At 38.8% G+C, this 13806-nt stretch overlaps 2 protein-coding genes across 2 annotated transcripts in view; both read right to left on the reverse strand.

The window, feature by feature from the left end:
- The window catches only part of LOC123509922, a 60488-nt gene that overhangs the window by 32299 nt on the left and 14383 nt on the right, over nt 1-13806 (reverse strand). The window contains exons 3-5 of the mRNA XM_045264547.1: nt 11163-11329; nt 9319-9470; nt 7897-8088 (exon numbers count right to left, since the gene is read on the reverse strand). Of these exons, the coding sequence (XP_045120482.1) occupies nt 9388-9470; nt 11163-11329 (250 nt within the window). The 3' untranslated portion in view covers nt 7897-8088; nt 9319-9387. The remainder of the gene's footprint in view (nt 1-7896; nt 8089-9318; nt 9471-11162; nt 11330-13806) is intronic.
- Nucleotides 3852-6154, reverse strand: LOC123509921. The gene is made up of 3 exons (XM_045264545.1): nt 5947-6154; nt 4419-5309; nt 3852-3976 (listed from the first exon to the last, which is right to left on the reverse strand). The coding sequence occupies exons 1-3, from the start codon at nt 6152-6154 to the stop codon at nt 3852-3854; spliced, it is 1224 nt and encodes a 407-aa protein (XP_045120480.1).

Raw genomic sequence — 13806 nt, forward strand, 5'->3', positions numbered from 1 at the left:
GTAAACAGAAGAATGGATGATGTAAATAATTCTCTTGCCATACATAATTTAATTCGATAGCAGGGTACAGTGGAGTCAAACTTCTTCGACTAAAATTAAGTAAAAAGAAAACTACCAGTCATGTTAATTAGGTAGGACCTATCTGTCTATTTTAAGAAACGCTTTAGTATGTTACTATTCACTTGTGGTGACTACATCATCAGCTTGCATTTTATGCTTATATGAACAAAGATGTCGATGAAGTTCATCACATTTTTTTAGAAGACAATGTCCATGCCATAAAATGGTCACTGAATAGTGTGTTCCTTTTATGCGCTTCTTTGTTAATGGTTGACAAACAAAACTAAATTATGTGATAATCCTTATGGTAAAGACACCCAAAACTTTCCTAACTGTAGCCACTCCTTTGACATATTACATACACTAAATCATATACAATAAGTAATGTTCACGTCCAGAATCTTCAAAGCTTTTCGTGGGGCATATACAGCGGCTGCATCTTATACTAAATAACTGGGCATCAAGCCTCTACCAGACATGTTAACATTAAAAATGGTTCATTGTTTTATCTTATACACTTTACATTTAGATAATTACTCCCACTGGTCCTCTGTTACGTGACATAAAACTTCACTGTCACTGTCTTCACTCCAGGCCTTATCGGATTCTTCAGCATCCTTTGACAACACTTTATTATCGTCGTCATCATCATTTGTCTGTGTGTCTGTAATGAGTGATGGAGAGAAGACCCTGCATACCAGTCTGGCTCCAACATACCGTTCTGATTCTCCCTCCATCCGTAGTCAGTAGGATTTTCCGTGCCAGATGGATCAGTCTGATCTGCCCTCTTCCAGTACCTTGCCACAAACTGTGCTCGTTTGATCTGATTATAAAGGACCTTCTGGCAAGGAGGTAATGAGGCACAGTTGATCTTCTTTAGTTTGGTCAAAGGTTCTTTATTATTACCATAACTCATTCGCATGAAGGCTTTGAATCTTGCTTCATTGATATTAGAAGATTTTTCACCATATAGGAAAGTAATATATCTAGTAACACCTGGAATGTCGACGTCGAGCGACGTTAGAGATCGCAGTGCTGTTACATACTCTTCATCTGCTACAATGCTTTTAAAGGGCTTCACCTTGCCTTTCCTGAAAAAGCATGGGTTAAAATCACAACCGGTTAGGGCATGGTACCCCAGAAGAGCTTCAGTGAATCCAGAATTTTCTCGTTCAAGAACATCAGCAATCTCTGAAACATTTATGTACCTCCGGTTATTCCCTGCTCCATAGTCCATGATGATGCTGATACTTTTTGTTCTTTGAACAATGCTGAGAAGAATAATTAGAACATCAGTGTCTGTGGAACGTACAAGTATGTGACCTGTGGAAATGTTCTTTGCATGGAATGCAATGAGTGTGTCGGCCTCTTCATGACAACCTTGAAAATGACTGGGTTGGAGGATTTGTAGCAAACCCAGTTCATTGTTCTTTAACTGTATGCACATTCCACCATGTGAAATATATACCCTTTTTCTTCCTATAATTGACCCATATTGGGGCTTCTTCCACTCCTGCATAATGAAGCGTGCAAACTCTTCCTTAAATGAGCAGCTTTTTAGTAGCTCTGTCCCATTTTGTCTCTGCGTCTGTTCAGAACCAGTTATGACAAAAGTCTGATGCATGCAAGAACCACGCATAGTTCGCTCACTGTCTTTTATAGATGGCGACTTGTACTTGTCAAGTACCAAGTGGATCTCTTCTCCGTAGCTGGAACAAATCTTTACTAGCAAATCCCTGGCCATGGTTGCATACGTGGACTTGTTGTGCTTGCCTAAAGTTTCGTGGAGGATGTTTCCTCCATCTATAATTGTAGCCTTAATTTGGGGGAGACTGTTATGTGCAAGCACAGTCTGCTGTTTGCTTTCCAGGGCTTTTGTTAAGGTGGCCTTGTCCGTCTTCAAAGGCGTTCCGTCACTGTGTGCAAGAGATAGAGGCACTGATGTAATAGGATAACTTAGAATGTTTTTCAAGTTAAGCTTGTCATTATTCATGTCTTCAAGAGCCAAAATGCGTCCAAAAACATCCCTGACCCCTTCAGCAGCCTTCATCTTTCGCAGGGTTGATTTAGCTTCGTTTACATGTATATTTTCTGCAGCAAAATTCAGCATTTTTATCCTTGCTACTGGCTTAAGAAACCGTGAGCTATCAGTTGCACACTCTTCCTCAAATTTCTCTCGCAGCCGTCTGCCACGTGACAATGTGTCAAGAAGAAACTTCTCTGTTTCTTCCTTAGTGATCTTTCCTGTTGCTAAATTGACAAGAGAAGTTGGAGCACTACTTGCAAATGGGTTGCAAGTGTTGTCAACAGTTTTGGCCAAACCATCCATGTCTTCATTGTCTCGCTTTATTCTCCATCTCCGCAGCTGCATCATTGGCTCCTCTCCCATCTGAAGGCCAGCCATTTGGCGGAGCTCTGACATGGCCATACCACGCTGAGCGAGGCTGACTGACCACCTCCGAAAGGCGCTTTCTGAGTTTCTGAAAAATGTGATACCTTTCATGGGGGATGCTGCATCTCTGTTCACTGTCTGTTCTAAGGCCAGGTCAACGGCACATCTGGCATATGATTTCTTTGTTCGTCGAACTGACAATGCACCGCCATCCAGAATTGCACGGGCTGTTGGATCCAGTTCTCGGAGTTTGCAGAGGAATAGAGAACTCCATCTTGCGTAATTGGGGCGGTTTAAAGCAAAGAATACTTCATTCACACACACGAGAACACGTATATACAGGTCGACGTCATTGGTACGCACAGCTCGCTGCAGTGTTCTGTGCACCCTGTTAATGAGATATACATAGCAAGCCCAGTATGCTGCTGTGCTCCCATATTTCCCTTCTATGTTGTCATGCAAGAAGTTTTCATACCTATCTAGTATATTTTTTAACAAAGTAGTTTCAGTTACAGTCTGACAATACTCGGCTGTAGTACTACTGTAGGAACAAATTTCTTGGACAAGGGTCTCTTCCTCATCTGTTAGGAAATCCAAATACCTCTTGAAGAGGGCTCGTTCCATTACAGCAGCAAGAATTTGGTGAATTCTACTACATCTATTGTAAAATTTTCCCTTTATGAATCCACTGACAGAACCTTCACCCAAGATACCTGATTCTGTGAGAAGATATTCAATGCCTGAATCAGCCAAAAATGTTCCTATAGCTCCATAGAAAGCTAATTCGAGGTGAAAGTTTCCCATCAGTATGACCAGTTTGTCAAAAACAGGAGCTTGCAGAGCTTGAATAGAATATGCCTTTTGGGCTACTGCAAGGTCATAGGTTACGAAACCATATTCTTGGTTTGTATCCCTTGCCACTTTTAGTGAACGGACCATAGTCTCCTGTACTACATCATTGCTTGTAGGGGGCTTAGCTATAGGATCCATGTATGTAATTACAGTTTGAGGGAGAGCATCAGTCATACTGAGAAATAAACCCAGTGAAGAGTGGTTGTTTCTGTGAAAAAGACTGAGAAGCCACATGAAATCAAGACAACTCTGACGGAGATATATCAACTCTGTCACCTTAGAGCATGGAATTAGAACCCAGTGAAGATTTCCAGAAGGTGGCTGATTTAATGATAAACCCAGAATAGATTGAGTGAGTCACTAAATTAAAGCTCGATGAAATCACTGACAGATATAACTCTGACGGAGATATATCAACTCTGTCACCTTAGAGGATGGAATCAGCCGGAACTGGGCCTGTTTTAAAGATACAGAAAGAGGAGCAATACTCCTTCTCTGACATCAAAGCACCTCCTCATCCGTCCTGTCACTGTCTGTACTCTAGATGTCATTGATGGATGTGATAGCTCCTCTTTGGTACTGCATTCTGGTAACAAATTCCTACTGTGCAGTGCAATGTGCTCTTGCCATCTAAGGTCTCCGTGTTAACATCGAAGTTGTCCCAAGCACAAGCTGAAATGCAAGGAATATGACCTACGTACATTAAACATGATATTTGTGTTGGCTTTACACTTTTTGGCAAACAGTTTGTTATTCTTATGTAATCATGTTCACTATATTGCTAGATGGAAAAATAATAATATTATTATTATTATTATTATTATTATTATTATTATTATTATTATTATTAGTAGTAGTAGTAGTAGTAGTAGTAGTAGTTTTATCATTATTATTATTATTATTATTATTATTATTATTATTATTATTATTATTATTATTATTATTATTATTATTATTAGCAGAAGTAGTAGTAGCAGGAGTAGTAGTAGTAGTAGTAGTAGTAGTAGTAGTAGTTTTATTATTATTATTATTATTATTATTATTATTATTATTATTATTATTATCATTATTATTACTGCTACTACAACTACTACGACTTCTACTATAGTCGTACCTGTTCCTAAATTGCTGTTCAGACTAAGCCCATCTGGTGATTCTCGATTTTCCTCCGAGCATGTGTAAGCGATTTCTGTTTCCAGTCGTTTCACCTCGTCGTAACTAACACAGTGTCCAAAGCGATTGAGAATATTCAGAACAGATTTTGATCCTGTGAGAGTGCCGATTCCCAGTCCTAGTGCTTGATGTTTCCATGGGCGGACTCTTCCTTTGCTGCAGTTAAACAGAGCATCTGATGCACTGGCTAATACCCTTCTTTTGTTGGCGTCACTTGACCACAACGAATCAGCTTGTAAGCCACCAATAAGAGTACTGTAAAACAGAGACACTAGGTGTGGTATAGCTGGAGCAGTTTCCTTGAGATTGTATACTGAAGTAGGTGAAGGAGGTTTTGTTGGAGTCATTGCAAGAATTTCTGTGCGCAGAGCCATGGCAGCAAGTCTTATGAGATTTTCCTTGGTGTTATTTCCTTGGCTTAGCTTGACAAGTGCGTCTTCACGTGTCATTGAACTTGAGAAGACAAAGGAGCCAGATTTGTTTGACTGTTTGTCGATGCTGATTCCTGTAAGTCGTTCTTGTACTTTATACATGAGCATTTGGACACTATATTGCTCTAAGTCACTCTGTGTACCTCCAACAGCAAAATATTCTTCACTGTATAGTTTGAAAATGGTTGTTGCGAGCAGGGGTGTTTTGTTTTCTATTACTTCATGTTCAAGAAACACACAGAGCTTCTGAAAGGCTTCTTCATGCTTTTTCCGATTGGACTTGTGTTCTGTCGGCTTATGTTTTTGTCTAATATAATTACGTCGACAAGAGCTGTGGTACTGAGCTTGCTCTGCTATTAATTCCTCCCCCAGCTCAAGAATCCTTGTGTCACCATGCCTTTCTGCAGCAGAGAGGATGGATTTTCTCTAGTCAAATTGAGTTATAACTTTAGTCTATTCCAAGTAGTCTGACATTGCTACACCGCACATTTACCTGACAACAGTGCACCTGGTCATACTCGATAACCGAGATATTCCACGGAGCCTAGTCAAGATGTTACCGTATAACATGTGAACTGCACTGCGGCCCAATAAATGTGCGATGTCAGAGTACTTGTAATATACAATAATAAATCCTTATAGATAAGTATAACATAACAAGAAAACCTTTCAGTAAATATGATTCATTTGCTAGACTGGCAAAACTGAAGGTCTTCAAATAATCTTTGAAATCAAGGAGCGAGACTAACCTGTGTTCAAGTGGCGCGGGATGACTGATGAGGGATGTCACTCCAGGACAGGGAGCCCTAGTATATATTGTTGCCAAGGGTACCTCATGTAAATTAGTAACATTTTACAATTTCACCTAAACTATTACCACAAATATATTATTCTTAATAAAAAAAATGTGAAATATGTACGTCATCAGCATACTTATATATAACACATAATGGTATTTATATTTGTTGCCCCTTCTATGATGTAAGTTCTGTTTCTATTGGCATTCTAATCTTTGCAACTAAAATAAATAAATGTCACTTTCGTTCACTGTATCGGGGTTGCTGTCGCGGGTAAGGCCACACTTAAAATTGCTGTCATTGGTCATTTCACATTCAGGAAGCCAAAGGAAAGATTTGGCACCAAAATTAGCCTTGGCGCTGTTCCTTAAATAAATGTCACTTTCGTTCACTGTATCGGGGTTGCTGTCGCAGGTAAGGCCACACTTAAAATTGCTGTCATTGGTCATTTCACATTCAGGAAAGCCAAAGGAAAGATTTGGCACCAAAATTGGCCTTGGTGCTGTTCCCTTAAATAAATGTCACTTTCGTTCACTGTATCGGGGTTGCTGTCGCGGGGAAAGACACACTTAAAATTGCTGTCATTGGTCATTTCACATTCAGGGAAGCCAAAGGAAAGATTTGGCACCAAATTTGGCCTTGGCGCTGTTCCCTTAAATAAATGTCTCATTTTACCCATTATCATGGGTGATTTCATGGGTAAGGCCATCCATACACGAGACCCGGCAGCAATCCATTTTGGGGATGTTTGGGGACTTTCCCTGCGATCAGTAAGGTCAGTTGCCTTGGCCCCGTTCCCTTAAATAAAATGGCCTGGGCTCCCACTCTATATAGAATGTGTTCCACTTTGGAAGTTAAATAGAATTTACTATAGTCAGAGGAGTTAGGGGGAACAAAGACATCATAGACAACAAATTTCACTAGAGTAACTATTAAGTCAAAGCTAGATGATGGATAACTCGGAAGATTCGAGAGCATAATTAAGACAGCAAGGTACGTTGTTTCGCACATTGAGGCAACATCCAGATTTGGAGCGAAAATGAGGATAGAGAAAGTAGGAGGGAACAGAAAAATGGTTACTGTCAGTAGCTTCAGACAGCTGCGTTTTGGTGAGAAAAGGAACATGAGGTTTAGTAGAGGAGAGATGTTTTTTTACAGATTGAAAATTAGATCCAAGACCACGAATATTGTAGAAGTTAATGAAGGAAAAGCCGAGGAAAGTGTCAAGGCATTTTGTCTAGCTACCAAGAGAGCACTACGACCTGGGAACATTTCTAGTCCCCTACCCAGAAGGGGACTCCGAGGTTTGATTTGTAATCGCTATTTTGAATTTTAATTTTTAAGTGTAGGGTGTTTATGTGTGGTAGTGTAGTGTGTGTATGTGTGGTATGTAGGGTTGTGTGAAGAGGGATAGTTGTATTTAGAGGGCAGGCTATGACTGTCCTTTTGAGTGGTGAGACACAAAGGGAAACGTTCAGCAAGATCACAACTAGTTTAACGGAAAGTTCACCTCACCCCCAGAACTAGTGATATTAGACCTGGCTGGGAGGAAATTATCGTTTCGATAAGTGTCTTACTGCTTACTACCTTATCTGCACATTTGTAGTGTACTCTTCGTTCCATTTACAGAGCTTTATCAGATAGGATGAAATCAAAAGCTTTTCATTTTAGCAATACCTCTCCGCAAAATGACTCTCTTCAGCCTCTTTCTCACCGCTGCAATGCTGCATCTCTTGGTATCTTCTACCGCCATTTTCATGTTAATCGCTCTTCTGATCTTGCAAACTTAATATTAAGTTTTCCCCTCATTCCGCGGCCTTGTTGCACAAGACTTTCCTTTTCATCTCACCCTTAATTTGCCCAGCTCTTTAATGCAATCAGCTATCCTTTTCGCTGGTTAATTCTTGAACTCCCTACCTGCTTCATTATTTTCATCTTCCTATGATTTGAAGTCATTTAAGAGGGAGGTTTCAGGACATTTATCCCTTTCGTTTGGCTAACTCTCGGATCTGCACTGAGATTGGCAACAAAGCGAAATTTTTGTTCTTAGCTTTCGGTTGTCCTTGGCTAGTTTTCTCTTATATAACTAGACACACACACACACACACACACACACACACACACACACACACACACACACACACACACACACACACACACACACACACACAAAACATATACACTTACTCACCTCCACACCCTACACTGCCACAGAGCTTTAGCAAGGTTGCTCAGTTCCCTTTTCTCCTCAAACGTGTCTGTTCCTCTTGGTATCCAAATGTCTCCCCATCCCACACTAATTTCTGCTGCAGTCAGGTGGTTAAATAAATCCCGCCATCCGGCTGCTTCCATCCTGCTCCAAGGAAAGGAAATGGCAAAATACCTGAAAATGAAACCGAGAACATGTTTAAATGTGTAACGTTTTTATTTACATCGCATTTTTAACCACTTATTTTTTTCAGAAATTTATTTTTCTTAATGTAACCTCAGCATTTATTCTAGACCATATTTTCTTAATTTATTTAATTAATGTATTGATAAATCAGTTTATTTTAATCTCAATTTGAGTTTTATCATTAATATTATTATCATTATTATCATTATCATTATTATTATTACTATTACAGGCGTTGTTTTTTTTTTTTATTACAGTTTTTACAGTTTTATATACATCAATATTTTCCAGATTTTTTACTTGTAGGAGATATGGCAGTATAACTGTAGGAGTTATGCCGGATGCACCATGTTGCCGCAGCTAATACACAAAAACAAGTATGAGACACATTTCCTACATAACAACTTGATACCCAGCGTATTTCCTACACCTACTGCGTGTAAGAGCTATGCTGTATCTCTGTAAGAAATATGTCACTACTCTAAAAATTGCTTAATTTGTAGGAGATGTGTCCTGTAGGAAATGTGGCACGGCCCCTTTTAATTTTCTTTTAGTGTACGTTTATTCTTTTCTTTTATTTATTTATTTATTTATTTATTTCTAATGAAGTTACATGTCACATTTTAAATCATATAATTTCGGGTGTGCTATAGGTAAATTAATTTTTCCATGTTTATGCAACCAGTAATTTTACTACATTTTATTTCACACACACACACACACACACACACACACACACACACACACACACACACACACACACACACACACACACAAACACAAACACACACACACACACACACACACATGAGGCGTTGGAATAGTAGAAAATGAGGTGAGCGTGGGATCGGGCAGACGTCCACGCTTAGGTTCGAATCCCACCACGAACAACCTTAAAACACTTTGCCATTTGTCAAGTGGTTTAAAATGACCTACATGTCATCATGATACACAGGTTCTAGGTGATTACACCCAAGATGAGCTTGTGTTGTGAAATGGGCCCTAATATGGGTACCACTATAAATAAAATTGCCTGCGCCACTAATGGGCGGAAGATGAACAGCGCTTCCCATACACACTGTAAGTGTGCCTATAGGCGCTATAGGCCTTACCGTAATATATATATATATATATATATATATATATATATATATATATATATATATATATATATATATATATATATATATATATATATATAGTTACTCACACACGCACCCTTTCTTCATAGGTTGAAGAGCTGACGCCACTTGACATGCTTCCTTCATCAGGTTTTTTCTATGCCAGTTAAGACCAAGAATACACATGCGATGTCTGGTAGTGGTGAAAAACTGCCGCTGTTGTTTCGATCACCATAGGAATGTGTATACCTGTAATGAAAAGTTAGCAGTGTCATAAACAGTGATTTTAAAATTAATTCAAATATGAGAAGCTTACTTCCATAGATAGAATGAACCTAATAGGCAAGAGGACGAGTAATATTAACACATTTAACATTACATTACCGTCTTAGATATTCGCCTAACATTCTTGATCTTTTCCTTCCTTCTTCAATGCCTCAAAAACTTAATTTTTCCATTTATCAACTCGACACAACCTTCCAGACAACGATTCCTTCTTCTTCAATGACACTCAACTGCTTCCCTTTTCCACACCGAATATCCTCCTCCTTTACTCATAATCTTAACTGGAAATTTCACATCTCATCTCTTGCTAAAACAGCTTCTATGAAGTTCTGCTGCGTCTCTCCCAGTTTTTTCTCGCCCCTCCAACTGCTAACTCTGTACAAGGGCCTTATCCGCCCTTGTACGGAGTACTTTTCACATGTATGGAGGAATTCCACGCATACAGCTTTATTAGATAGGGTGGAATCAAAAGTTTTTTGTCTTATCAACTCCCCTCCTCTGTCTTCAGCCTCTTTCTCAGCATTTCTTTCTTTTACCTATTATCGTTATTCTCATGCTAACTGCTCTATTGATCTTGCTAAATGCATGCCTCCCCACCTCCTGCGACCTCGCTGTACAAGGCTTTCTTGTTCCTCTCATCCCTATTCTGTCTAACCATCTAATACAAGAGTTAACAAGTACTCTCAATCATTTATACTTTTCACTGGTAAACTCTGCAACTCCCTAGCTGCTTCTGTATTTCCATCTTCGTACGACTTAACTTCTTTTAATAGAGAGGTGTCGAGACATTTGTCCCTTTCATTTGGATGAAGCTTTTGCTCTCTTAAGGAACCTGTAGTTTTAGTGGGCTTTTTATTCTAAAATTATCTTGCCCTTGGCAATAAATATATATATATATATATATATATATATATATATATATATATATATATATATATATATATATATATATATATATATATATATATATATTAAAGACTTACAGAGTGTAATTAGTAAGAAATGACAGCAAATTTGTGAATGACACAAAAATCAATGTGATCAAATTTTGTTGCCATCGCCTTGTAGGCAGATTTGAATAAGATAAACGAATTGACAGACAGTTTAATATTAACAAATGCAAAGTACTTAGAGTAGGTAGAGGAAACCCAGGAAGTAAGTAAACCACGAAGTTAAAGGTTGATGATAAAAAAAAAAAAATAATAAAATAAAACGAGTATTTCGCTCTGACGTCGGTCTAAGAAAAAAATGCATGGATGCAAGATATAACGAAATTATGATGCTACTATTAATTTTTAGGAGTGTTAAAAGCAAAACTTTCGAGGTACTAATAGTAAAGCTATATTTGGCCCTGGTGAGACCGCATTTAAAGAATACAAGGAATGAGGAATATTCCTTACGAAGACATAAATCATTATATAGTGCAGTGGTTATAACAATGAGTTAATGAGTTAATCAGGGGAACAGTTTACATAATCAGGTTATTTTTACTAAAATATCAGAAAACTTTGAAAGAAGATTAGAAAGATTTATATATTGGGATGATATGTGGAAATAGGTAGATACGTTACATAAAAGGACTGTTAAATGTAGTACTGATACCTTCTTGCAACTTCCCTTACTTTCTTATGCTCTTATATTTTTATATTCACTCACGCAGCCAGCGCAGGTTAGACAGATAGGAGGTGGCTCTGTTGAGGGCAGCTAAAAGTCCGGTAGCATCCTGGTCATAAGATATGGACAGGCATAGCTCCTTCAAGCTATCGGGGAGCAGTGATATACAATCAATACTCAGGTTACCGATAAACTTCTCTAGATGACTCCTGTAAATAAAAAAAAATAATAATATATATATATATATATATATATATATATATATATATATATATATATATATATATATATATATATATATATATATATATATATATATATATATATATATATATATATATATATATATATATATATATATATATATATATATATATATATATATATATATATTTCATTAAAGGTGATAGCCAATTCGGCGTTGATGATTTTCTTTATGGCATTTTCTCTACACCGTCTCGTGAAGCAGATCGACGAGTCCTTCAACACAGAATTCTACGATAAGGCCACAAACCCCGGTAGAAGTGAATGCCCGCAGCGATACAAAGACTCCACCATCGGTGCATACATAAGACGAGCTCTTACACACTGCAGCACCTGGAGTCAAGTTCATCAAGAAATAGAGAAATACTAATCAACAACGGACATAGGGAGAACGACATCGCCCGCCAAACTAAGAAAATTTTGAATAAATGGTACAACGCCAACGTCACCACCACGGAAGACAACGACATTGTCCTCTTCTACCGGGCCTTCTTTTCATCGGCGCACAAAAAAGAAGAACGAATAATGACAAGAATCGTCAAGAAAAACGTTAATTAAGCCAACTGATCCTTGCAGAAAAGTAAAATTACAAATATACTACAAGAATAAGAAATCCATCTCTTCCTCAAGAATAGCCCCGACATCAAGAGAGAAGCAATGCAGAAGTCATACGTCGTATATAGGTTCACCTGCAAACAACGAAACTGCAATTATTACGTGACATTTAAAATTTTCCTTTTAGTTTTCACAGGTTGCCATCGGACGTAGAAGCGAAAGGGGACGAGGACGGACAGGGACGATTGCCAAAGGACGAGGGTGAGATGAGGATGATGCAGAATTCTTTCTATTCATTTTTTTAAATACTTGTTTTTTCGTTGACTCTCTGTACTCATACATCAAACTCACTCTTTGTTAACCACGAATTCAATTAATTGCATTAGTTGCAGTATAACTCATATTTTACATTGTCCATATTTCTCATTCTAGGTCACAGTCCCCTGCAGTCTAAATGTTAGGGATTATAGTTGTGTTCCTTCTGGGAAGGTCTGTCCTGCATTACATTTCATGGAAATTTATGTACATATTCTCTCTCTCTCTCTCTCTCTCTCTCTCTCTCTCTCTCTCTCTCTCTCTCTCTCTCTCTCTCTCTCTCGTCTGACCCCGCTGAGGTCAGACGTGCTCTGATGGAGGTCCGTGCTTATCTTTTTTTTTTTTTTTTTTTTCGAAATAAACATACTATAATAAGACGATAACCTATCTAAATGTCGTCCCTCGTGTTCGCTTAAGCCCTGACAATGTGTTAACTGATATAGACAAACGAAATACGACTAAAAGTGAAAATTACATCTCTCAGCATGGCGTCCACTACCTCGATGGGCCCATCACCCTCCCACCACTCGTCCTAAGTGTGTCGCGACGGTAAGCCATCCCTTGAAAACCCTACTGTAAAATTTCTGCACACGAACTTCACTAAACCATAACGGCAGAAACATTGCAGAATTCTGGGTTTAACAAACACATGGTCCTCGAAAGATACTCTAGTTGATATGATCATGAGGGCTACACGTGTGGAGATGGCAACCGAGATGAGTGAGGCACATGAAGAGTCTAGCAATGATCAAAACACATGCACGGACAATGATAATGACAATGATGAACAGCAGGAAGAAACAGTGGACAACACAGTGTCAGATGAACAAACTAGCATCAGTGATACTATTAGCAGTGGCATCGTAACACGAGTAATGAAAGACAAAAATTGAATCTATTCATGACAACACTAGAGTGTTGCCACTGGCCAAATTGTTTCTGACGCCACACCATCTAATACCGGGACACCGCCTACCATCTCTACAGCAAGAATGGGTGGCCTTATGGACCGTGTGACTGCCCTGGAGGAAAGGCTCGTTGGAAATGAAAATAGACAGTCCAACAACAGTCCAAACCACGACTACACAAGCCTGGAGCAGCGCGTCTCTGCCATGGAAGCTGCCATGGAAACAGGACAACACGTGGACAACCTGCCTGAGCGCCGCCAGGATCCGCCGAACACACCCTGCTAGCACTCTCATCATTGGTGACATTAACCTAAAAAACATCAAAGCATCAGATCTGTCTAAGACCTGCAAGATCAGAACTTTTCATGAAGCCAACCTGGACTTGATCAGATCTTGGGTAAAAGAACAACTGAACTGGACTCCTGCTACATGTGTCATATATGGCGGTCTTTCCAATGTGCTCGACAACACGCCTGACACGATTAACAACCTTGCTGCCTTAATATGTGACCTAAAGTGTAAAATCGAAGACATGGATATATATGTATGCCAGCTAGTCCCAACGCTACAGAGTGAAATTTTGCAAAGCCAAATTAGTGATTTAAATGAAGAAATAAAAAAAGTGGAGTGAAACCAATGGCATC

The sequence above is a fragment of the Portunus trituberculatus genome, chromosome 27, assembly GCF_017591435.1.
Source record: "Portunus trituberculatus isolate SZX2019 chromosome 27, ASM1759143v1, whole genome shotgun sequence".
Lineage (NCBI taxonomy): Eukaryota > Metazoa > Arthropoda > Malacostraca > Decapoda > Portunidae > Portunus > Portunus trituberculatus.